Source organism: Ambystoma mexicanum, chromosome 10 (genome assembly GCF_040938575.1).
Source record: "Ambystoma mexicanum isolate Mex_15411 chromosome 10, UKY_AmexF1_1, whole genome shotgun sequence".
Classification (NCBI taxonomy): domain Eukaryota; kingdom Metazoa; phylum Chordata; class Amphibia; order Caudata; family Ambystomatidae; genus Ambystoma; species Ambystoma mexicanum.
Genome location: NC_090932.1, coordinates 528,012,064 through 528,038,589, shown reverse-complemented (window position 1 = coordinate 528,038,589; position 26,526 = coordinate 528,012,064). Strand labels below are relative to the sequence as shown.

At 48.3% G+C, this 26,526-nt stretch overlaps 1 protein-coding gene across 1 annotated transcript in view; it reads right to left on the bottom strand.

The window, feature by feature from the left end:
• Positions 1 to 26,122, bottom strand: part of LOC138492900 (myb-related transcription factor, partner of profilin-like) — a 50,707-nt gene extending 24,585 nt beyond the window's left edge. The window contains exon 1 of the mRNA XM_069620208.1: positions 25,742 to 26,122. Coding sequence (XP_069476309.1) covers positions 25,742 to 26,122 — 381 coding nt within the window. The remainder of the gene's footprint in view (positions 1 to 25,741) is intronic.
• Positions 26,123 to 26,526: the final 404 nt, after the last annotated feature.

Genomic DNA, 26,526 nt, shown 5'->3' with positions numbered 1-26,526 from the left:
GTAGGATGAGGGAGAACAGAGGGTAGAACCGATGGCTGGAAACCTTGGCTACAATAAAAGGGACTGGTCTTAAGTGCTGAATGATCGTAATTGTTGTAGGCGAATTCAGCCACGGGTATCAGGAACGACCAGTCATCCTGAACCTTGGTGGCGAAACATCGAAGATACTGCTCCAGCACGTTCTGTGGCCCCGTTGGTTTGGGGATGATAACCAGATGAGAGGGCGCGTTGGATTCCCAAAATGCGACACAGATGTTTCCAGAATTGAGAGACGTATTGAGGTCCTCGATCAGTCCATGCAAACGGAATATGTGTTCCAGGAAGATTCCAGCAAGCTCAGACGAGGATGGTAGCTTACACAGGGGTGTAAAATGAGCCAAATGAATTAACAAGTCTATGGTAACCATGATGGTTGTGTATCCTCGGGAAGGTGGTAATTCCACAATGAAGTCTGTAGCAATGAATTCCCATGGCCTTGTTGGCAGTGTAGGTTGCAGTAGAAGACCCGCCGGTCTCTTGTTATCATGTTTATTTTGACTACAGATAGTACAAGCTTTGATGTACTGCTGTACGTTGGTCTTCATTCCAGGCCACCAAAACTGTCTTTGTATGAGACGGAGGGTGTTGGTTATGCCACGATGTCCGGAGTGAAGGGTATCATGACAGAGGTTTATTATTCTTTGTTGTAATTTCTGTGTAGGAATGATCAGTGCATTGTCCTTGAATAAATATCCTTCCTTAACTCTTAGGTTCCATTGATTCTTCCTTGAAATATCCTTCCAGAGATCAGAGGATTGGGTTTGCACTCGAATTTCTTCCAGGAGATTGACTGCTTGAGCTACAAAGATCGTGTGGGGAAACATCTTAGGATAGGCCCCATCTTCAGTAGCTACATAGTTAGGACGTCGAGATAAGGCGTCAGCAATCGGGTTTTGTGATCCGGGAACATGAGTGATGTGGAACTGGTACTGGGCAAAGAAGTAGACCCAACGTGCCTGACGACTGTTCCTACACTCCAATGACTGTAGAATTTGAAGATTCCGATGGTCCGTGCGGACCTGAACTGGATATCTAGCACCCAGAAGTAGATGTCGCCATTCAGTGAAGGCTTGGCGGATGGCTAACAGTTCCTTTTCCAGGACGGAGTAATGTGTCTCACTGGGAGTCAGGGTTCGTGAAAGGTAAGCAATAGGGTGTTCCAGTTTATCCTCAAGTTCCTGCTTCAAGACCGCTCCTATGGCGTAGTTAGAGGCATCCGTTTCCACTAGGAATGGTCTATTTATGTCGGGTTGGGCCAAGATGGGGGCTTGCGTGAACTCTGTCTTTAAACGTTGGAATACCTTATCTTGCGGTGTAGACCAGGTAGAGGGGGTGTCTTTCTTCAAGAGAGCAAAGATCGGCTGACCGATCTTGGAAAAGGTAGATATGAACTTCCGGTAGAAGTTGGCAAGCCCCAGGAAGGATTGAACTTGTTTCACGGACGTGGGAGCGGGCCATGCCAGTATGGCCTTTATCTTTGAAGGGTCCATACCAATTCCTTCTGGGCTAAGGTTGAATCCTAGGTAGTGAACAGAAGTAACGTGAAACAAGCATTTTTCGGGCTTGGCTAAAAGTTTGTGTTCACTGAGTCGTTGTAATACTGCCTTTACATGCTCTTCATGCTTTAGAGGATCCTTGGAAAAGACCAATATGTCGTCCAGATAGACCATGACGAAGAGGAATAACATGTCAGAAAACATCCTATCCATAAAACGTTGAAAAACTGCGGGGGCGTTAGCTAGTCCAAAGGGCATGACTAGATATTCATAGTGACCAAAGGGTGTTCTAAAGGCTGTTTTCCATTCGTCTCCTTCCCGGACACGGATTAAATGGTAGGTACCCCGAAGATCCAACTTCGTGAATATTACGGCGCCTCTCACAGCTTCCAGGATATCCGAGATCAGGGGCAGTGGGTACCGATCTTTGAGGGTGCATCGATTTAAGCCACGATAGTCGAGGCAAGGTCTGAGTTCCTTGGTGTCCTTCTTGGGAACAAAGAACAACGAAGCACCCGCTGGAGATTTTGAGGGTCTTATGGTGCCGTTTTCAAGGTTGGTATCCAGGTATTCTCGGAGGGCCTTTTTCTCAGGTTTGGAAAGGATGAACATTCTGCCGAAGGGAATCACTGCTCAGGGATCTGTATCTATGGCGCAGTCTTCAGGTCTGTGAGGGGGTAAGGCCTGGACTATGGCAGTTGAAAATACATCAGCATATCCCTGATAGGCCTCTGGGACTTGTATGATATTGGAAACCATGAGTGGTGGTTGCTGGTCTCTTGGTGGTTCTTTAGGGGGTGTCGAGGAGGAATCCAGGAATAGACAGTGGGACATACAAAACTCTGAGCCTAGGAATAGTGATCCTGCTGTCCAATTGATATACGGATTGTGCTTCTGTAACCAGGGCATACCCAATACCATGGGGTAATGAGCTGACTTAATGATGTCGAATGTAATCCGCTCTTGGTGTTAGGGAGAATCCTCTGTTAAGGCTAATTTCCCAAACCTAGTGAGTCCCCCAGCAGCTTTGCTGGATTTTTGGGGTTTATTCTGCTGCTAAGAGTGAGACTCTTTTTCTCCCACTCTTAGACATGATTTGAGATATCCTTTGACTTTGCAATGTGCTTAATGGGCTATGGGGTCTTTTACTCCATAGGGTTTCATGTATTTTTGTTAAGTGTTACACATCACCCTCAGTGCAGTAACACGGGTGTTCTAGTGACCCCCAAACATAGACTCCATACCCTGGGACTGACTACTGTCTTCCAGGGCATGTAAAGTCACCATTGACTTTATTAGTCTTAAATTGGGAACAGAACCAGTACAAGCCATCATATTGTGGAAGTACTGGTAGGGGTAATTAGATTGGGTCTGTTTTTTGAGGGGGCACTGTGCAGTCCCCCCTTGTCTAGTTTCTGGCTGGTGGCAGTGGTTACCACGCAAAATATTCCACCAGAATATTTCCTATGGGATTTTCCCATTCATTTTAAACGCACCACTTTTTGGTGCAATGTTAAAGATACCGCCGGGTTATTTATTTAATATTTATTCCCCGGTTGAGTCTTTTTGCCAGGACTCGGTTTTAAAATAGCGTGTGTGTTCGCCTCTGTAACTCCAACCCAAGCCGAGCCCTTTGTTCCACTTTTTGGCAGGCTTCTCTACAGAAGCCTCCAAAAGTGGTGCCACTCTGTCTGGATCTACAGGAATTGTGGGAGGTGGGTTTAGGCACCCTGGACTGAGTTGCCTCGGCAACTCAAGTCGCACTCTTGTGTGATTGGCCCAGTGTTGAGCCGCCCGGCTCACCACTTAGCATGTTTGAGTGACAGCTAGGACTGATGAATGGGGGTTTTCTGAATAAAGCAGGCCTTTGGGGACTGGAACTTCAGAAGTAGCCACAGGACCAAAGAATCCGAAGAGGGAGAAGCTGAGCCGACCTGCAACGACGACACCACCGGTGGAGCCCTGCTGAACCATCTCACCACTTCCCAACGACAGAGAAGATCTTCATCCCGGAGAGTCTTCTTCCTCTGACCTGGTGGGGATAACCAGTTCCCCCTCTTTTTTGCCTTCCTGGATTGTCTCATGGTTGAATCGCCCGTGCCAAGCACCCCGGCGGCCGGATAGCCATGCTTCACCACTACCGTGAATAAAAGGGTAGTACCTTTTAACCAGGAAACTCCACGACTGGTTTCTTCCCTGGCAGTGCAATGACCTCCAGCTTTCCTCCACGTCGAGATCTCCTCTTCCCCTGGACGAAGCACCGACTTGCACCCGCTGCCAGGAACAACTGCCTCCGCTGGCGCTTTCTCCCCATTTCAGGTACTGAGTTCCTCCTGGTCTCCCTTGCAACAGACTGTTCAAGGTGTCCCGTAAATCCTTGACTTTCTATCCTGGGGTGACTTGGGACCTACTAACTAACTTTTCCTGACTTGAGCCAACCCTTTTTGAACTATTTGCAACGACTCTTTAAAAGTACTATTCAACTGTGTGATCTTGGACACATTCCGCCTTGCTCTCTTCAAGAGTGGGCCTGGCCTATGACTTTCTTGCTCCTCAGTAGATTCTGCCTTTTCAGACTTGCTCTGGTTCTCCTAAAGTGTTGGCATTGTGTATGTTCCTAAGTCTGCCTTTTTCCCTCCCTTTTTAATTAACTTATTGGAGTGCCATCTTAGGTTAAGCGCTCACCTCTGTCTGAAAATAAGTGGTGTTTTAACTAAGACTTGTTCAACAAGTGATCAGGGATGTATATATATTAATAGTGACTGTTTGAACTTGCTTGCCATATTAGTGTTGGTGTATTTTACAAAGTGTGTTTTTAAATAAATAATTATATACTTTTATACCCAAGCTCTGGTCAGTGTTTGCTTGTGCTAATGTATTTTGGTACCTATCTTGTATACTCTATATACTGTCTAACTCTTCTTGACAGGCGTCTGGCTGCTCAGCCACAGCTACCGGGTAAATCTGGGTGGTACAGACTGCTACCAATTGGATTTACTGCCAACACCTGTAGTCTTAAGCCATTTGCAGTGGTCCCTAAGGGAACTGCACAGGTGTCTGCCTAACACTTGGTGATGGTTTATAGAAAGCTGGATCTCTTTTGTCTGCAGGCTTATGGGTCCTGAAGTGAGGGGTCTTCCGTCGATTGCTTCCACCCTCTGCATGGTGCTTCGTGTCTCGTATGGAATATGATGACTAACAACCCAGTCTTGATCAATGAAAATTCCCATAGCTCCGCAGTCTCCCAAGGCCAGAATGGGATAGGTCTTATTCTTGGAGGGTGATAATCCTGTAGTATCACCAAATTGTTTTGTCCAGGAGAGTTCAAGGATGGAATTGATGTGAAGCAAACATCTCTCTCCCGAAGTTCTGCTCCATCTAGGATCAGGAGCTGGCGTTTCCCGAATGCCGAGGAGGGGCTAGAGGACACTCCCTAACCAAGTGTTTGTCTGAGGCACAATACATGCACAACCCTGTATGAATCCTTCTCATCCTTTCTTGCGGAGATATAGGTCCACGGAAGGCTCCTATCTGCATGGGTTCTGGTTCAGAGACTGAGCCTGGGTTTGTGTCTGTCTTGGTGGTACTCTCAAAGGACACTTTCAGAGGATTACCTCTGGATTTCTTCTTCTCTGCCTTCCTTTCCTGGATACGGAAATCTATTTGCATAGCAATGTCCATTAGTGCCTGGAATGAGTTTGGGCGAGCCACTCTGGCCAACTCATCCTTAATCTCCTCATTCAGTCCTCTCCTGAAAAGGGTAAAACTCGCCTCAGGGGACCAATCACATAGGTGAGAATATCCTGGGATCCTTGCTGAAAGTCTAACGGGCGTTCCTGGGCACTATAGACCTACTCTGGACGGTCAAACATGGTCTAAAGGGCTTGTATGAACCCATCATAGTCATCTAGGAGAGCATCGCTGGAATTAACGAGGGGCGTAGCCCAGGTTAAGGCGTTTCCTGAAAGGTGAGAAATTATGAACCCCACCTTAGCCCTGGGAGTCGAAAAGTAGTAGGGCTTAAAAGTAAAGTGGACCAAAAATGAATCCAGAAATCTGCGAAGGGTTTTTGTCGACCCATCGTATTTGTCCACTATGCCGCCCAGCAACACACTTTCTTTTGTGGCAGAATCACGGGATAGAACTAATTGTTTGAGAGCGGCGTTTTCCGCCTTTAGATTCTGCACCTCGGTTGATAGCTCTTGCATGCCACGCATCAGGTCCTGGACGGCCGCTTCCATGTCCATATCGAGTTCGGTCGGGTGGCGTCTCAAACTGTCAAGGAGTTCCCCCCTTCTCACCTGAGTTCGATCTTTGCTGGATTTCTTGGTCGATGCCTTCTTGCGGATGGATCGGGTCTTGAATAAGGCTGCACGAGTCTCTTCCAACTCCAGTGTGCGTTCAAAGTTCCGGGATGCAAAGATCCAGGTATCCGGGAATTTACAGAGTGCGCTACTCAGCACACGAGTCCAGGAATCAAGAAAGGAAGGAAAGGGACTAGGAATGGGGTTGGCTGGGAAAGAACCAAGGAAAACAATACTGCGTGCTACGGAGCACACGTCTGGTCGCTACTTCGCAATAGCATTGAGACGCGCGAAGCCATGGTCTATTAATAGAACACGCTACGTCCAACGTGTAGAGTGAGGAAGGTGTTTCACAGTGGATGGCCATGTTGGAAGTACCAGGGAGTGTAAGCCCCATTGAGACAAGGACCAGGAAGTCCAAAAGGGGCGTGTTCTGTAGGTCATGACACTTGCAAGGCAGAGTGCAATGTGAGCTAGGCAATGAGCTGTTTGTACATCTATCTCAATAGCTATGAATACCTTAGACCATGGGTGCACAACATACGGCCCGCGGGCCAAGTGCGGCCCGTGAGGCTGCTGGATGCGGCCCGGCAGGGTTGAAGACTTTCCTAATGGAAGGCGGCCCGCAAGCAGCAAAGGTCGCCCTCCATTAAGAAAGTCTTTGTTTTCCTTGCCGGGCCGTGAGTCACGCAGTGTGTGTGTGTATGCTGCCAGGGAAGCTGGGGCTCAGTGACCTAATCTGCCCTGGCAGGGGTGCAGAGTAGGGGGGGCTGCGGGGCCCTCCCCCCCCCCCACCCCTGGCAGAATGAAGTCGGGGCTGAGCAATCCCCACCCCCCCACGGGCCGCACAGAAGAGGGGCAGTATGGATGGCCCTTTGTTCCATCCATACTGTCTCTCTCTGGCGGCCCGGGTAAAAGCCGGAGAAAAAAAGATGTTTAAAAATGGAGGGACGGATGCAAAGCAAGAGGCTCTTGTTTTGCATCTGTCCCTCCATTTCTAAAAATCGTTTTGGGTTGGGTATACTTCTACATCTGTGCACCGGGGTGCACAGATGTAGAGGTACACCCAACCCAAAACGATTTGGGCAGTGCCAGAAGCCTCGCCAGCGTTCCCGGACGTCTGGGTAAGTACATGGTGGGGGGGCTGTATGTTTGTGTGTGTGTCTGTCTCGGCCCCGTCCTGTGTTTTTGTTTTTGTATGTATGTTGAGATGCGGCGGTGGGGGTGTGTGTCGGGTGTGTATGGGTGTGTTTGTATTTGTATGTCTGCATTGTATGTTGAGATGCGGAGGTGGGGGGGGTGTCGGGTGTCTATGGGTGTGTTTGTATTTGTATGTCTGCAGTGTATGTTGAGATGCAGGGGTGGGGTGTGTGTCGGGTCTGCTTGAATGTGTTTGTGTGCAAGTGCAGTGTATGTTGAGATGCGGGGGTGGGGTGTGTCGGGTCTGCCTGAATGTGTTTGTGTGCAAGTGCAGTGTATGTTGAGATGCGGGGGTGTGGTGTGTGTCGGGTCTGCCTGAATGTGTTTGTGTGCAAGTTCAGTGTATGTTGAGATGCGGGGGTGGTTTGTGTGTCAGGTCTGCCTGAATGTGTTTGTGTGCAAGTTCAGTGTATGTTGAGATGCGGGGGTGGGGTGTGTGTCGGGTCTGCCTGAATGTTTTTGTGTGCAAGTGCAGTGTATGTTGAGATGCGGAGAGGGGGTGTGTGTCGGGTCTGCCTGAATGTGTTTGTGTGCAAGTGCAGTGTGTGTTGAGATGCGGACGGGGGGTGTGTGTCTGGTCTGCCTGAATGTGTTTGTGGGCAAGTGCAGTGTTTGTTGAGATGTGGGGGGGTGGTGGGGTCGGGTCTGCCTGAATGTGTTTGTGTGCAAGTGCAGTGTATGTTGAGATGCTGGGAGGGTGGGGGTGGGGGGGCTGGGGGGGTGGGGTCGGGTCTGCCTGAATGTTTGTTGTTGTTGTGTGCACGTTCAGTGTATGTTGAGATGTGGGGGTCCGAGTCTGTATGCGTGCATGCTTGCGAGTTTGTGTGCTGAGTTGGGGGGGCTCGAGTTTGTATGGGTGCATGGTGTATGCTTGTGGGTTTGTGTGCTGAGTTGGGGGTGGGGTGTTCGGATCTGTATGGGTGCATGGTGTATGCTTGTGGGTTTGTGTGCTGAGTTGGGGGGTGGGGGTTCGGGTCTGTATGGGTGCATGGTGTATACTTGTTAGTTTGTATGCAGGGGTGGGGGGGTTGGGGTCTGTATGAGTATGGGGCATAGTGTTTGCATGAGGGGTGGGTGTCATGGGGCATAGTGTTTGGTTGAGGGGTGGGTGTCTTGGGGCATAGTGTTTGCATGAGGGGTGGGTGTCTTGGGGCATAGTGTTTGCATGAGGGGTGGGGGCCATGGGGCATAGTGTTTGCTTGAGGGGTGGGGGCCATGGGACATAGTGTTTGCATGAGGGGTGGGGGCCATGGGGCATAGTGTTTGCTTGAGGGGTGGGTGTCTTGGGGCATAGTGTTTGGTTGAGGGGTGGGTGTCTTGGGGCATAGTGTTTGCATGAGGGGTGGGTGTCTTGGGGCATAGTGTTTGCATGAGGGGTGGGTTTCTTGGGGCATTGTGTTTGCATGAGGGGTGGGTGTCTTGGGGCATAGTGTTTGCATGAGGGGTGGGTGTCTTGGGGCATAGTGTTTGAATGAGGGGTCGGGGCCATGGGGCATAGTGTTTGCTTGAGGGGTGGTTGTCTTGGGGCATAGTGTTTACATGAGGGGTGGGTGTCTTGGGGCATAGTGTTTGCATGAGGGGTGGGTGTCTTGGGGCATAGTGTTTGGTTGAGGGGTGGGTGTCTTGGGGCATAGTGTTTGCATGAGGGGTGGGTGTCTTGGGGCATAGTGTTTGCATGAGGGGTGGGGGCCATGGGGCATAGTGTTTGCATGAGGGGTGGGTGTCATGGGGCATAGTGTTTGGGGGTGGGAGCCATGGGGCATAGTGTTTGCTTGAGGGGTGGGGGCTATGGGGCATAGTGTTTAATAAAAATAGGGGGTTGAAAAAGCCTCCTGCCACACCACGCCCCACCGCGCCTACCGCCCCACCCACATTTACTTTTTGGCCCACTATAGCCATCATGTAAGGTACTTTCGGCCCTCTGTCAAAATCAGTTGTGCACCCCTGCCTTAGACTTTCTCATAGAATAAGGCAGGAGAGCACATATATATAGCAATCCTCCTCAGAAGTTCTTTCTCACTTCTTTAATGTGTTAATACCACATGTTGTTTCCCAAATGTACTATACTATCTAGATAATCATTTAATTCATAACCATCCCCTCTTGCACTTCTCTTGTGTCTATTTCTTGTATAATGAGTATGTACCCAGTGATTGTGGAGTAACTCAAAAACAGACCTCCCGCCAAAAGGAAGTTTAGAACCATCTGTCGCAAAAATAGGTGCTTTCTCATGCACCACTGGAGTAGGAACAATCAAATATGGCTTTCGCCTTCTTACAGTATCTAGTTCTGTATTGGTCACTGGAGTGGGAAGAATTGAGGGAACTCTCTTTCTTGGGACCAACAAAATCTACAGTGTGAATCAATAAATTCAGAAAGACAATGATGAGTGTCGAACATGCATAGATTATGCACCAGTATATTAAGTCCCACCATCGGTGTCTTTCCACTCATCGTTGACGCTGCTCACTTTCTGGAACTGCAATGTGGTTAATAGACCACATGATTGCCTGTGATTACTGTTAAGGAAGAAAAAACTTGTTTTATTCAGGCAATCTCGTTAAATGCTCCGGTAGTTGTTGAATTTGTTCTGTGATCTCCACAAGCAATTGACTGATCGCAGGATGATTTATAGGATCTTGCATAAACAGAATTGTTTGTGTTCGGCCAAACAAGATTAGGATGAACTTGGAACAAATAGTAAAGGATCATAATAAGTAGTTTATGGGCATCATAGTTAGATATGACCATTCGTACTCTCGAAGAAATGTTCAGGTAATTGTCTAAACTGTTCTATAATCGCTGTCAATAAACGTCTAAACACAGGGCAATTATTAGGATCTTGGACAAAAGAACGCACATTAGTGCTCCTCCCAACAAGAGCAGGGTAAGCTCTGAGTATAAAAACAAAGACAGCAAGAAGTAGTCTGTGTACATCAGGGACCATTTACACCTCCAAAGAGAAAGTCAGTGAGAAACAAGTCGGGGAAATGCTCTCTCTTCCAGTCATCAAACAGAATGTCCAAATCTGCCATTTTTCGTTTTTCTTCTGCACTCCACAGTCCAACGTCAACAAACTCCTGTGGCTCAAGAACAGTTGCTTTCTCACTCCTTGCTATTGTAACTATAAAGAGTGTTTAGGTGAAGCCACAGTCCAAATTTACTCTTTCGTATATCTACTGGATAGTCTTTGCATCGTTCTTCCTAGTCATCAACCTAGTCTGCACATGCTGAACTTCTTCTCCTTGGCTTGCTACTGAATGGGTTGGGGGTATGTCAGCCTCTCCAGCGTAGACTTTCACATCTCCTTGGTGTATCCAAGCTCGTCTCCCTTGGACCTTGACAGCTGACAGAGTAATATCCTCCACAATGAAAAGGCCACTAGATTGGGGCTCATGCCACTTTCTTGTGAAATTCCTGATTAAAACTTTATCTCCAGTAAACTATTTAGGTAAAGAAAGTTCTTTAACTCTGGTTGCTGTGTGGTCTTCATCTGTGTTCTGAGACCGACACCCCATCCGCTTGATTTGATCTGAAATTACAGTCATACATGTTAAGTATGCATTTAACTAATTTCCTAACAATTCTGCAGTTGTTTGGGCATCATTCCTAGTCCTCGATGGAGGAGTCAGAGGCGTTCTCATTTGCCTCCCTGTGACTAGTTTGTGGGGTGTGAGGTGGTGTTCAGAGCCAGGCTGATTTCTTAATGCATATAATGCAAGGGGCAGGCAATGCAGCCACCCCTTCTTCCATGTTAATTTCAACTTTGCTATTCTCTCTTTGAGCAGACCATTGAGTCTCTTACATATTCCATTTGTTTGCAGGTGATAAGCAGAAAAAAAACTTGTGCTTAATGCTAAGCAACAAGCTAATTTGCTCGGAAACCTCATTCACAAAATGGGGGACATTATCAGTCACCAGCACCTCACGTACTCCCCATCTGGGAAATACTTCTTGAACTAAAAACTTCACAGCACAAGTGGCATCAGGATGTGTGCATGGACCAGCTTAAATCCACCTTGAGATGGAGCACACTACCACTATCATATTCCTATATCCATTACAGACCTGCAGCATTTCAACATAGTCAATATGTAAATGCTGAAAAGGACCATTTGGTTGAGGAATTACTCCTGTGACTGTTCGCAGCGTGTGCCCAGCAGTAAACATTTGACATACGATGCAATTTACTACATAAAAAGTAACGTGTTCTAACAGGTTGGTACAAATCAGTTCTCCGCAATGGTTGCTGCAAGGCTCTCTCTAGTGACATGCACAGGGTAGTGTAGCTGTTCTAACGCCATCCTTAATAAGGCTACAGTCATCATTGGTTTACCAGTGCTGTCTTGTCGCCACAGTGCTCCGGAAGGGGATAAAGAACACTGTCTCCGTATCCATAGCTCTTTCTGTTCTTGTGGAGATCCACTTTGAACTTCTATTAACTGTGTTTGTGACAAATTATTAAAGCTTTCATTCACAACCATTATCACAACCATTTTCTCTTTTACATCGGGAGTAGCAAAACTCATTATAACAGGTGTACATGCAACCTTTTTTGCCTTTAGTCTGCGGCTTGGCTTCCGCATGAAATAAAGTCAGTTCTCTTAGTATGTGCTGCGCATTTAACTATTGCAATGGCTACTGGGAGTTGTAGTGCTCTAATAAGCCTTTCCAGTAATGCAGCGTGTTGCACTGGAGTGCTGTCCACTCAGAGGTAGCCCCTCCTTTTCCAACGTGCTGACCCTGCATGCACAGCTGACGTCATGTAGGCGGAGTCACTGTACACTATTACTTCCTGCTCTGCATGTGTTACGCTCAACTGGTCTCTGCGGGGGCGTTAGGGCACGGTTGGAGCCCTCCCAGGAGTTGACTCCCTCGGATCGCTTCTCTCCCCCAACTGCTGTGTTTTCGTGGACCCGGAATGCTGGAACTGTTCCTGAGAGAAGATGAGAGGCACTGACGATAGCGTGGTGGTGTTGCGGTTCCCCTCAACCCTTTCGTGCCAAAATGTAGTACACAGGAGTGTGCCCATGCAAGCTCACCTGTTTTTATGTAAGGATGAGCTCTCCGTCCCGCTTTCCTTCAGCAGGGGCACTGTGGATGGACCTAGTTGCATCACTGGTCCAGATTCTGGAGGTCCAGGCCGGCTGCGACCATTCCGTCTCGAAGGTAAGTGTTTATATCTATGATTATTGTCCGTATTCCTTGTGTTAATTCTTCCCCAATGATTATTGTTCGTAACCATATATCGTTCTCTCTGCCCCTTGGTGATGAAGATGGCTCTGGAGCGCGTAATGGTGAAAAAGTCTATTCCGGATAACCCATTGGTGGTAAATAGATGGTTCCAGAAGTTGCGCCAAGTTCGTGAGTTGTGCTGCTTTAGCGTGTTAAAGTCTATGTGATTGCTCGCCTTGTGTTTCTTATTCCCTTTGCAGGTGCGGCTGATCGGTGTTATCTGGTGAGCGGTTTCCGAACTCCTGCAGGCTGCCCGAGATGAAGATCCACGTGGATGCTGCGCCTGAAGATGGCCTGTGTTGATGGGAGTTCGGGACAGGTAAGGATGCTGGGCGGCACACACGGAGGATTCAAGAAGACAGGTAAGATGAATGCGGCTGCTGCAGAGTCGGAAGCGATAACGGTGCTTCTTCAAGAGGTGTCGTGCTAGAATCCAGATAAGATGCGCGCGGCGGCTGCAGATGACACTACTTTGTCATCTGACGGGTCGTCTTTAAACATATCCTCGTCAGTGTTGTCAGTCAATCTGTATTCTTCCCCAAAGGCAATCACTGTTCTCCATGGCCTGCCCTCGTCATCAAATCCTTTGAGCATGGCCAATTCCCCTCGTTCTATGGCTGCCTGTAATTCCAAGGGAAATATCTGTACCGCCTCTTCATCCATAGGCATCTGTGGCCTGAACAAAAATTCATCAGGTACTCTCATAATCGTGCCCATTAAACCAGGTAGCCATGTTAACAAAATGCATACCCCATAGTGAAAAACCTCAGGTTCTAACGACGTTCCCCGCAGAGCTATTTGCCCTGTAAATGACATCATGAATTCGCTCACATTTAAATAATGTATTCCTGGTGTTTAACACAATATGCCTTCATCAGTGAAGGAAATCGTCATGTTTAGCTTCATCATTAAATCTCAGCCCAGTATATTAACTGGAGTCTGTCTTGAATACAACAATGGGACCGACATTTCACATTCTCCTATAGAGACTGGTAATTTCACGGTAAAAGGAACTCTACTTGTAGCTCCAGAGAACCCTTGAGCATTCATGACATTTCGCGACAATGAAAATATTCCCTCTCGTATACATGAGCGAGTTGACCCAGTGTCTAGTAAATAAGAAAAGGATTTGCCTCCTATAGTAACATCAACCCTTGGTTCCTCTAGAGGATTTGGCATTACTGATAGTACTGAACACATCATGTCACCCTGCGAGCTGTCCTATTGTGGGTACATGCTTATTCCTGTACCTGTGAAAGCATTCCCACCCTCAATGGTGACACCTCCTACTCTAGGATTCAGTAGCTGTCCTGTGTTTGCACTCTGCTGTATCTGCATGGGTGCCTGCTGTGACTGATCTTGCGGCAGATTCAATGGTGCTTGCTGTGGTTGCAAAGCCTGTTGTGTTTGCGGTGCTTGCGCTTGATACACTGTGTGATCTTGGGCGAACCTATCCCTATTTTGTGGGCTATATGCTGGAGGATATGCTGTCCTCCGTCTTGAAAATTGCCCATTCTCTACATACTCTTGGCTCCTACATGTTCGCACAATATGTCCTGTCATTTCATATGACCAACACACAGGAGGGAATATCCTAATCTGCCCTCCCTGCATGCCTCGATTATCATTTTGAACATTCTGAAAGCCTCCTTGATTATTCTCAAAGCCTCCTCTGCCTCAGAAACCTCCCCTGCCTCTTAGCATGAACCTGTTTCCTCCTTGATCCGACTGCCGTTGGTTATTCATCTGCGGCATACCTGCTGTCTGTTGTAATCCTGGCCATTCTGTGCTAGTCAACATTGCCCCTTCTATAGCATATTTTGACAACTTCTTTTGTACTAGTTTGGCTTCTTCAAGCTGCCTAGCATCTTCTCTTTCGATTCTTCTCTTGCAACAATCGGCAATGGTGCGCAATGGTCAGCGGTATTTCTGGCCATGGCTTTGCTTCCATATCCATCAGCTTCTTAAACTGTCTATGTACCTTGTTCTCTCAATCCCTGACACAGAATATGATAGAATACCGATATCGATTTCCCCCATGGTTCTCGAGTTTCCAAGGACCACTGCTCTTGAAAGTTTTTAATGTAAGCAAGCTGATCTTCACCTTTTTGCATCTTACGTGCCATAATTTCACTCATATCTGATGTAGCAGGATATTGTACTCTAAGCGCTTTCCAGGCTGCTGCTCTACATTTATTAAACAGCGCGCTGTCATGCGCTGTGTTCTGTGCTGTGACACTCTAGTATCCTGCTCTCTTCCAAATGTCGTCAGCCCTTTCCCCAAGGATAGCTGCTAGGAGACCCTTAATGTCCCCTAAGGCTATAGTATTCCCTCTGGTCATTTTCTCTAGCTCATATATCCATTTTTATGCACCCGACGTTAAACTGGGCAACTTGCATCTTAAATTGTCTTTATCCATCTGGGGCTATGGTATATACTGCGGTCTGACACCTCCTTTCTCTACCAAAGGGAATTGTGAAACCCCAAAATCACAATCGTTTGCCTATCCATAGTAGGGACAATGGTTCCTGATCGCCTTCTACCTGGCAATGACCTCAGTCTGCTTACGTACGGTGGCAATTCCCCCTCTCACTACGAGATCGCTGTTTAGGTCGCTCTGAGAGTGTCATAAGCTCTGGTGTACTCTCTTTAGGCAAGTCAAGGTCCAACCATCTAACTTCCTTGTCTGTCTGAAAACATCCCTCAGGACCGCATGCACTAGCTCCCTCCTCCCCATGGAAGGCTTCACTGTCTTTGTCTGACATATCTTGTCCTCAACTCGTGTGGCTGTCCTCTTTCTCATCTCGGTTTAGAGTCAGCCTGTCTAAAGACAAAGCTCGGTGCTCGAGGCTAAACGGACTTCCCTCCTTGCCCCGTGACTGGGAAATCTCAAATCGATCATCTTTCCCTTTATTTCTCAATTCACTTTTTGTTCTCATCTCGTGATAAGCTTTTTCAATTCTATCTCCAATGTTTCCTATCTCAAAATTCTCCTCTAGGTTTACTCTAGAGGGTCTTGGCATCGGTTCTTGCAACGGGAGAAACTTCTCTATATCCTCCCATGCTACTACTGGATTTGGTTCCATTAGCTCTTTCTCAATGCGATCAATGTTGCGTGCCCTCGGTCTTCTCTTTCGTTCCATTTCCTCATCAAATTATCTGTTTCTTTGCTTCCTCTCTAACCCTTTCTTTTCCCTGTATTTTCGCTTCTCTTCTCTCATTTGCCCTATGCACCTCTTCATCTCTGCGTCTTTGCATTCTTTTATCTCCCAATTTCTGCTCTTCCTCTTCTCTTCTAGCCTATCACGTTCTTCGATTGCTCTCTGCCTATTATCAAATTTTCTTTGCTCTTCTGCTCTTTCTTCCTTTCTTAACTGTTCTTCCTGATACATTTGTTCTCTTCTTTGTCTATTCTTTCGTTTAGACCCGTCTTCTGTATTTTTTATATTGCTCATCTTGGTCTTCCCTTTGCCGCACTTCCTCGATGCTCTTCACATCAAGTTTGAGCAATAGCTGACCACCCATGCATTCATTCTGAATGAGCGATATCTCGTCAGTTTTGTCTTTTTCTCCTTTCCATCTCTTAATTTCCCATTCTATATCTGGGGTCACACTTGGTCGCTCACCTTTCTCTTTGTCCCATAAGACTTTAGAGATCACATCTCTTTCTGGAGTCCTTTCTGGGCTCTGGTCACTGCTATAAGCAGGCGGCTCATGTGTCAGATTACTCTACCCTGCCGGTGCTTTAAGCTCTCTCACTGGATACACTCCTTCATCCTTTGCACTATCACCATTTACTGCATGCGCGGTAGGGGGCGCATAAGACTCAACACCACCCTTTTTGCACTGTTTAAGCATCCAGTCTTCAGGAGGCGGGTCTTCCCTTTCCTCCTGGTACATCTTCAAAAGCTAGCTGTAAAAAAAAATCCTATTTCTTCCGTGTGTACGCATCGTGCAAATTTCTGGTCATATGTTGCAAAACTGCTTTTGACAAAGATTCCCCCTTGTGGCCATGGCATGAACATTTTATCTGCCTTTCCCTTTACCCATTCTGTACTATATTGCTTAAGCTTGGGTGCGTGTTTTGGCAACTGTTTGCACAAGTGTATGAGTGGATTAACATCCTCCATTGTGACAGGTCTCGATCGACTGTCAATACTTACCGTTCTTTTACACAGAAGAATACTTTTCAGAAAAACATTATAATATGAGCGTGCACCAATCGTCACCGCTCCAAACCTCTGTCTCACTTTATTTCAATCTACCTCATGAGTCAATACTCAATGACTAAATAGATAATATACTTTCAACTTCTTGTCACACTCAACTACTTGTTGCTCTTCAACATCTCATTGTTTTCTCTAAACATAAAATACATACAATACGCAAACACACAGACGAAATGGCCGGCCCAACATATTTCTCTGCCAATGCTCCTTGTGACTACTCTCCTTGCCCCTAAAATGACTCCTGAAAGGGAGTGTGAATTGATTCCTTCAACAGATCTAATGTTTGTAGCCTATATATCCACTTGGATTTTGAAACTACTCCTTCTAGATGTTCCTGAACGTAGGACTGTGGGCTTTCATATGGATCGTTCCTTGTCCATATCTCTTTACTTGACGCTCTTCATCATTAACCTGAATACCCAACCAGTATTTCCCCGTTATCAATTTCCCCATGCAATACACTTAATGTTTTGCCACTTTTCTCAATCTACTTACCATTCGGTTTTCAGCTCCTGACCCTCTGGATCGTCTCCTCCTCAACCGGCCACTGTATCCTTCGGTCTGCTCAGCTGCCTGTAGAAACCGGGTGTGTAATTCTGTGAAAGAGGGACCTGTTCCACTCGTCTCGTTTATGTCTTGCAAGAGCTTATTATTGGCCGCTATTCACAGGGAGCTTTGCAGTGCTCCAGCTAAATGGCAGAAGACACCTGATAATCCGAGCCCCTTAAAATCCTAGTGTAAGTCTTCTACATTGTCACAAAATACACACTGATTCATTGTTTATACAAACCATAGGGCTCTCTAATACGTGGCCCTCTACAATTGGTTGGCAAGCTTGTACCCTCCTGGAATATTCCCCACGCTAGCAGCACACAGACTGGTACCCCAGGTGCAAGGAGGGTCGGCTTGGTTATGCCTCCCCACCCAATTAGCCCAACATCTATCATCACTCCTACAGCCTGCCCTTCAATTAAGGATTTGAACTTGGCCTTGCAGAAGCTCACTTGTGCCTGAGAATTAATTCTCAGGCACAAATGAGCTTCTGCAAGGCCAAGTTCAAATCCTTAATGGCATAGTCTTGTCTTCTGGTTTCGGTGTAGCTTGACCCAAAGCTATTTTGATCTCTATCATGTGACTGAAGACCACTCTTCTGAGCTTTTTGCTGCATATAATAATATTAACTTATGAACTTTTGACGCCTTCAGTGTTTTTTCATTCTACTTCAAATAGAAGTTTATTCCTTTCTCACGTTCATTGTAGCTTTTTGACACATCCAGGCTCTCTGTAGCCTCTACTCTTGGTCTAAGGCCAGCCAAGCCTTTCTCAGATTCTCCTTCGCCATCCGCTATTTTCCAACTGCGCCACACTGAAATCCTTTCCCATCATGGGGTTTCATGCCTTGCTAAAGGGAATCATGGAAGACTGAGGTTCTATACATTCCTATGTATATACATTGGTGCATCGCTGCAATCTATTCACTACATAGCCAGCCTTATGATCACTTTGTCTAAAAGTGTCAAATGACTTTGCATTTTCTTTGGTGCTTCTTTGCACGAGCATCTTCATTTCGATCCCAAAATATTGCTTAGCTTTGATACTTCTTCTTCAGCTTCTATAGAATGTCTGTCTTTCTTCATTGCCATGTCTTCTGGGCACGTCAGTTCTATTTCGCATGATGTCATCAGTCTTCTTTCTCATTCATTTTCACACTTCTTCTGGAATACCTTCCAGAAGAACGTTATTGCTTCTTGCATGCATGTAGGGTTTTTTTCAATGGATACCTTGTCTCAAGGATTCTTTGCGGTATAGGCATTCTCACTGGTACTGCACGTGTCGACATTTCCGGTTCCCAACATATAGGAAACATGGGGGTGGAGCTTTTGGTGGGGGAACTTGGCTCCTCCTCTACACATCCATTTAATAAACAATATCCAGTGGGGACACAGTGTTATCCCGGAGTCGGCCATAGAATGTATGGCACACAGTGATTGTCTTGCCAAAGAGTACATAGCACAATATGAAAAGACCATCTCTGACAGAGAGAAAGCTAGGGGAAGGGAACCCCGTTTTCGGATGAGATTGTGAACAGTGAAATAAGGCAAGCGTGAACCCGCGGAAGGGATGCCGTATGAAAGCTAGGACAAGGGAACCCATGCTTTCTGATGAAGATAAGCAAATCATGAACTGTGTTGAAATTTCATGAACTGTGTTAAGGAAAGGCCGTAGTGCAACCGACGGAGGGAGGACCATGTTACAAAGAAGATCTGAACCCGACGGAGTGAGATCCTAGGGGCGAAGAGCAATCGCCCAGGTGCAAAAAACTACAGAAGGAACGTTTGTTCGTTTTTTTGTCATTGTGAATCCGCTGACCCTCTCAGGCAAGAGACTTAGCCTGAGAAGGTTTTGATATTGTTGAACAGTGCTCAGAAGTCCAGCTGTGTCCTGTGCTTGAAACGTAGGGAAGGGAGACCCAGCCATACCATCCCGATTTATCATTTTTGTGAATACTTCTTTCTTTTCTGGTGAACATTATCCCACTCTTTTTGGTAACTTAGTAGTAAGAATTGGCAATAGTTTTTTTAGTATAGGCCCTTTTTATTTGACAAGACGCTACTAGGACTGCCTTATTATAATTTGATGGTCGTAGCTTGCTCCCATCTTAGCTTTAGGTTTAGATTAGGCGTTTTTCTCACCCCTGCATACAGTTTAATAAACACCCTTGAACTGTGATCACTTGTGTCTGTCTTTACTGTTGCCACCATGAGTTCCTTACACCACCTATGACCACAGTGTGTCTGCCTTATGTTCTTGAAGCACTTGTGTCTCTGCTGTATGCTTGTGCAGGCACCTCTGTTCCTTTTCTTAGCAACAAGTCATTCTATCTGCAGCTGATCCTTGCGGCGGCTGGGCGATGTTACATTGGTTGGCTGTGGGAGTTCTGAAATAGATAGACAAAGACTGACAAGTAGCAGACTTTATAGGTAAGGCAGGACATAAGGGTCTGAAGACAAACATACTTGCACAAGTGGGGTGGGGGGCATGAATTGGAGCTCTCTCTGCTGCCACCATCCACCTCAGGGTTAGAACTGGCTCTGGATTGCTCCCTGGTAAGCATCTCACTCCCGCTCCCGGATGAGAGATGTTACTGTGCCCTCTTGACAGGACCAGGTTACAAGCCTTGTCATAATGTATGAAATGAAAATGTTGGTGAACATAAAAACGCTTCATGAATCCCAAGACAGATGTGGTGTAATGTTTCAATCAGACATGAGAAAGCTAGAAGTTTAAGACTAGAAGAATGTATTTATTCTTACATTTGTAGAGCGCCTAAAACCCACAGGCATCCAGGCGCTGTTTGCCTAGAGGGAGTGAAGGGATGGGGATGAGGGGGCAAGGAGGAAGTCAAGGCGAAAGGAATAAAGACAAGAGGTTCAGATCATTACAGTAGAGTAAATTGTTTTTGAGATTCTGGGAGCAGAGGGCAGTAAGGTTGTGTCCTGAGATTCAAAGTCAATGGAACAAACTAGTTTTCAAGTGAGGGGGTAAGTAGTTCCACAAACGGTCGGCCGTGACTGGAAGCCAGATCCCCCAGCTCTGCTGCGTCTGAATAGTGAGGTGGTTAGTCTGTGGCTATAGATCGATCTTGAAGGTCTAGAGGAATTGTTCTTGGAGATCCTCTGTGAGAGGTAGGGGGAGACAGTGTTAAAGAGACATCAGTGGTTATAGAAAGCATTTTAAAGTTGATTGTCTCTCTGACTGGTAACCAGTGTGCAGCTTTTCTGTGGGCTGAGACATGGTTACGTTTTGGTAAACTCAATTCGGCCTGGATGGCATTGTGCTGGATGGTCTGGGGCTTATTGAGATTGCGCTCTGAGGTGCCGGCAAATAGGGATTTACAATAGTCCAACGGGAGCCCAATACTGCTCTGGCAATGGTCATGTGGTCTTGCAGTGAGAGGAGATGCTTGGTTGCGTTCAGGAGTTTGGGGGTGTGGGCTGTTGAGGAAGCAATAGCGTTGACTTGGCGGGCCATGCTGAGGCTGGAGTCCAAGCAGATGCCTAGTGTTTTGACAGAGGCGGAGACCGGAATGGAGCAGGCATCTTTGGTGAATGAGTGGAAAGGTGAATCGAGTTTGGCAAGACGCGAGGGGGAGGGGGGCTGTATCAGGATTTTTGTCTTGTCGTTACTCAGATGGAGCTGATGGGTTACCATCCATGCTTGGATAGTGTCATAGATTCTGTTGATGTAGCTGGAGTCTTGATCATAAATCCCTGAGATGGGAATGAGGGTTTTTGTGTCCAGAGCGTCTTGATGGTCGAAGAATGGTTTTGCATAAATCTTGTATAATGTGGGGGAGACACATGAGCCTTGTGGAACCCCACAGGGAACTTGCGTTGGATGGGCAGCTGTGGGCAGTTGCGCTTCCAGCGTAGACACAGGCTTTTCTGTCTGCAAGGAATGAGGCATTTGGTGGCCTTGGGAGAAAAGTTAGCAGCTGTAGTGAGGTGGTGGTTGACCAGATCAAACGCTTCCGACAGGTCAAGAAGAAGGAGGAGGGCTAGGATGCCAGTGTCGCTGATATCGTCCAGTCAGTTATTAAGGTCAAGGAGGGTAGATTTGGTGCCGTGGCTAGGTCTGAAACCTTACTGTCGAGGGCTGAGTATGCTGTGTTGTTCCAAGTAGGCTTGTATCTGAATGTAGGCAGCACGATCAAGAATTTTAAGAAGAAAAGGGACAGTGGTAATGGGCTGGTAGTTAGTGGGAATAGTAGGCTTGAGGGAGGCTTTCTTGATGAGGGGGGAGGTCCATGCTTCCTTAAGGTTCGGTGGGATGGGGCTGCTCGAGAAATAGGAGTTGACAAATGCACTGATGATAGGAATGAGGGCTTCCACCAGAGGGTTAGCCAGGATTATCTAACAAGTGGGGCTTGAAGATAATGTAGTTGAGCCCATGGCAGTGACATTAACACCTGTAAATGCCCACACAGAGCTTCTTAGTGGCCATTTACAGACTTTGGGCCTCATCACGACCTGGGCGGTAACCCTTAAAATCGGCGGTAGCGCTCATAGCGCCGATTTTAAGGGTCTGTCGGATCACGACTCCAAATACCGCCGACGCAATAACAGCCGGCGCAAGGACAGCCGGCTGTACAAGCGCCGGCCACAAGAGCGCCAGGAACCTTTAGCGCTAAAACATCATCGATCAGGAGTACGGCGTAAGCGCTATTAGGGCCATAAAATCGGCTGAAAATCTGCCGAAAATACCTCCAGCAAAAAGCTGGAGGTAACAGTACACAGGCCACAGCAATGAGGGCCCAGGTGTAAGCAATGCAATCTAGAGGCCTACAAAGGACGCACCCATGCACAACACCCCCTCCCCAACACCATGCTGCCATTTGGAGCCGGGAGCCTTGTTGTCGACTTCTACCTGCTGCGCCTGGAGCTACAGAGGCCAGTCAACCAGGCCAGGGCCCTGGGAGTGCAGTGGGGATGAGGAGAAGGAGGAGGAGAGCAGCAGCAGCAAGGCGCCCAGCCATCCCCAGGGTCAGGCCAACACCCTGGGCCCTAACTGATGGTCAGTTGGTGACAGAATATCGGCTGGACAGGGCAACCATCACCCAGTTGCTGGACACAATCCAGGGTGACATATGCAGCCGCATAGCCACCAGCACGGCAGTACCTCCCCTAGTGAAGCTTATGTCTGTGCTTCTCTTACTTGGGACTGGCAGCTACCAACATACCGTTGCCATGATGCATGGAATGGCCCAGTCCACATTCAGTGCCATGCTGGCACAGGTGCTTGATGCACTGTTGAATCATGTGAACGAAAATGTTGCATTGCCAGCCACACAGGCACAGGTACACCAGCTAAAGGGTCAATCCTATGCCATTGGCCAAGTCCCGAATGTAATAGCAGCCCTGGACTGCACACATGTGGTACTTGTACCACCCCAGGCACATGAGGCTGCCTACAGAAACCGGAAAAAGTACCATTCACTCAATGTGCAGATGACATGTGGCCCTGACCTCACCTTCAGCCACTGCTGTGCCCGCTACCCAGTTATCCACCCACGAATCCATGGTCCTACGCAACAGTACCCTGCCAGCGTACATGGAAAGGCACCGAGGCCAAAACACATGGCTACTGGGTGAGTACAAATGTATACCACAAAGCATGTCAATCCACAACTGATGGTGCCTGTCACAGAATCCATCATTCCCAATGGTCAGCAGCATCACAGCAGCATACACATCCAAGCAGCTTGCACGATGAACCTTGGACATGTCCAACACAGCAGAACACACCCATGCAGGATGTAAGAGATGTGATGGCACAGTGACATATGGATGCCCCACCACAACAAGCCATCCTGTGTGAGTAGCACCATGGCTCCCAACACTGACACAGTACAGATATCCCAGCCTGGCCATCCGACAGCAATGAAATACCAAACCATCAGCTGGCACATCCACGAATGCTCCACACATAAGTAGGCCGAGTGATGACAATGCACATCCCACAAACACTGTCCCCAAAATGGCCATGGGAATGCATGGAGAACAGAACAGAATAGTGAAGAGCAGCAAATACAACTGTAGGCTAATGGATTAGCAATGACACATGAGGTAGCCACTTCTGTCAAGCAGAAGTAGATGGAAGGGCCCCCTCATCCTGCGACATGTGAATGAGTACTGTTACATATCGAAACATAGCCGTACCAAGTGGAGAGTACCCCATTGATTCAATTGTGCCCATAGGACAGTGCACTCCACAATGTCATAGTCCAAATGACAAATATTGCAAAATCACACTGATGACCGGGCTCTGTACACCCACTGGATTTACCTTGTCCCCATACCGGCTTTCTCTCCCCTACAGATGAATCTGGATATCCCCAGTACACGTGGCTCATTACTCCTATGCGTCACCCACACACGGCTGCGGAGCGGGCATACAACCTTGGCCATGCCCGTACACGGATCTGCGTGGAGTGGGCATTTGGACTTTTGAAGGCACGCTCCCAGTGCCTCGACCGCACGGGAGGTGCTATGATGCATGCACCAGAAGAAGTTGTGAAATCTTACTGACATGTGCCATGCTGCACAACATCTGTTGTCGCAGAAATGTGCCACTGCCCCCTGATGCTCATGTGCAGCCACCTGAGGATGGTAGTGAGGGTGATGAAGTGCCAGAAGGTGTAGCACATGCACTAAGGGTGGGCCTGAGGGAAGGGAGGTTGGCCAGACAGGGATTGATTGATGGATTATTTTCGAAATGGGTAATAGGTAAATGGTGACTTCTACATCAAATTGCATTTGTAACAATCACTACTGTCCATGCATTGTGATTTTTGTAACGTTATTTATTTTCCCTCAAACAATCCCCCCCCCTCCACCCAGTTAACACCCAACAATCACCCCTCCCCCCCAGTGAGCATCCAACAATCCCACCTCCCCCCAGTGAGCATCCAACAGTCCCCCCTCCCCCCAGTGAGCATCCAACAATCCCCCCTCCCCCCAGTGAGCATCCAACAATCCCCCCTCCCCCAGTGAGCATCCAACAGTCCTCCCTCCCCCCAGTGTACAACCCCCAACTGTGCTGTTGCCTGATCAGGCCCACACCAATGATGCCATGCACCGCTATGATGGGCGCGGGCGCTTCCCTCTCCCAGGACCCTCCGGTGTGTGTGCCCTCAGGTGGCGCAAGGACCGGTGCCTTGGAGATGGTTCCAGTGAACCCTCTGTTGGTGTGGTTGAAGTTGAGGGCACAGAAACGCTGGCCATCATGTGCTGGCGCATGAGGGCATTTGCCTCTCGTTGTTGTTCTGCTAGTGCAGACACAGCCTCTGTGAATTCACGTACCCTTTAGCCAAAGCCTGTCAGGGCAGCAGTGCATTGTTGCACGACATGACGTGTGCGTGCATTGTCCTGGGCAATGTACTTGCATCCATGCCTAATCGAATTGCTCACGGCCTTAATGTGCCAGCTCTGGACTTTGGCCATTGCTTCCACCCGGGCCTGTTTAGCTTCTATTATGTCCAGCCGGCCAATGACTGCTGCCCCAGTGACATGGCCCTCTCCTGGCGCGTCAGGTGGTGGATCGCGAATTGGGCGCTGTTGGGGGGGGGGGCTGCATGGTGGCATGCCACCAGACTGGACTGGGCTTCCTGGCTCTGAACGATGGCCCTCTGGGATCCCATACGACGGGGTGTCCACATCGGGCTGGGGTGTGCTGCAGCGACGCACAGCCACTTGCCGACTCCCTGCCTGCTGTCTGCCTGTGCTTGGACTTCCATGGGGTGTTGACGCCCCTTCCCCATCACTGCTGCTGTGGGTGTGTACTGCGGTGGCATGATGCCCACGTGGAGGTGTTACTCCCACATCGGGCTGCGATTCCGGCCTCTCTCCCTTGGCGTCGGGGCTCTGGATGTTGGCTTCCGGTGAGCTGCCGGTAGCCTCCCTGCGGCCATGTGGCTGCCGCTGCTGTCTGGCGGGGCTGAGTCGGGGTGAGGTGGGTGTTCCCCAGTGTTCTCTCCCGTGGGTGCGGCCTCTTGGGGGGGGGTGGTGCTGGTGGAGGCACAGTGTCGTGGGCACATTGCCGGTGTGGCCTCATCATCAGCATCAACGGCCTCTTGGGATCGACGTGTGCCTGTGGGGTACATAGGGGGTGGTTTGAGTACAGTGCTACATACATTTGTGTGATGCAGGTCATGCCAACAAGTGTGAATGAAGACAGTGACAATGACGCATTCAACTTGCATTCTGTTCAGTCAACATGTGGTGCTTGTTGTGGATGTGCATGGAGGGACACTGCATGGGAAAGCGTGGTTGGGGTGGACTGCGCTCAGGCTTTTGTGGTTGTGTTGATGCACAGTACCACTCTACGTAGCTGTCCTATGGCTATGGGAGTATATCCCCTGCCCCTGTCATTCATGCACTGCACGTACAGGGTCGTCTAGGCAGCACTGACGTTCTAGGGATGTGGCCCTTACTTACGGATGTATGCAGTGCCTCAGACACATGTCTTCACTCTCATTCAGATGCATGTATTCGGGGATGGGACTCACCTGCTGTTGGATCAACGCCAGTCCCTGCCTCCGCTCCACCGATGCCCTCAATGGTCCCGACATCAATGAGGCCCGTCAGTTTCTCCTCCCATGGTGTGAGGTCGGGGGGGTGGTGGGCCTCCTCCTGTGGCCCTGCTTGCACTCCTGTGCTGAGACAGGATGCCTCTCACTCGAACCCGTAGGTCATTCAGCCGCTTGCGGCAGTCTTCCCCATCCCGGGGCACGCGGCCAACTGCACTGACCCTTTGTGCAACACTTTTCCAGATTTGGCCTCTGCGCAGTGCACTTGTTTTACGCTGCTGCAGCTCGTGATGGTGAGTCAGTGCCTCATCCACAAGGACCTCAAATTCTTGGTCGCTAAACTTGGGTTTTCTGACCCTGTCCATGGCAGACTTGCCCCTGGTGCGCTCCTGACTCATTTTCTGCCTTCGAATCAAGTGGATGGCTTCCAGTGCCTGAGATATCCGACGGATTGTGATTTCCAAAATGGCCGCCGCTTCATTTCCCGTTCCGGCGTTGACGTGTTTCCCGCGCACTATAACCGCGCACATGAGAGCGCGCGCTATTAGAGCGACGTGGCGGTAGCGCACAGTGCGCCTGATTTAAGGGTTCGCGCTAATCTCGCTAACGCCTTGGGCCAGGCCGCGTGCACGATTAGTCGTGATCTGGCGGATTATCTGCCGGGTGCCCTGGCGTTAGCGCTATTTAGGTCCGGCGGATAATCCGCCACATTTACTGCCCAAGTCGTGATGAGGCCCTATTTCTATTGCTGAAAACCGTCTAGAAGAGCTAGACCAAGAAGAAGTTAGGCTAGTTAATGAACGCATTTGCCTACCCACCCAACTGTGTCTGCTTTGAACATGGTCCTTAGTTCCTTCGTAAACTTGTATGACAACATTTGGCATGACCTAAAAGCCCATAATGTAATCCTAAATAAGGTGAATGAGAAACTGGA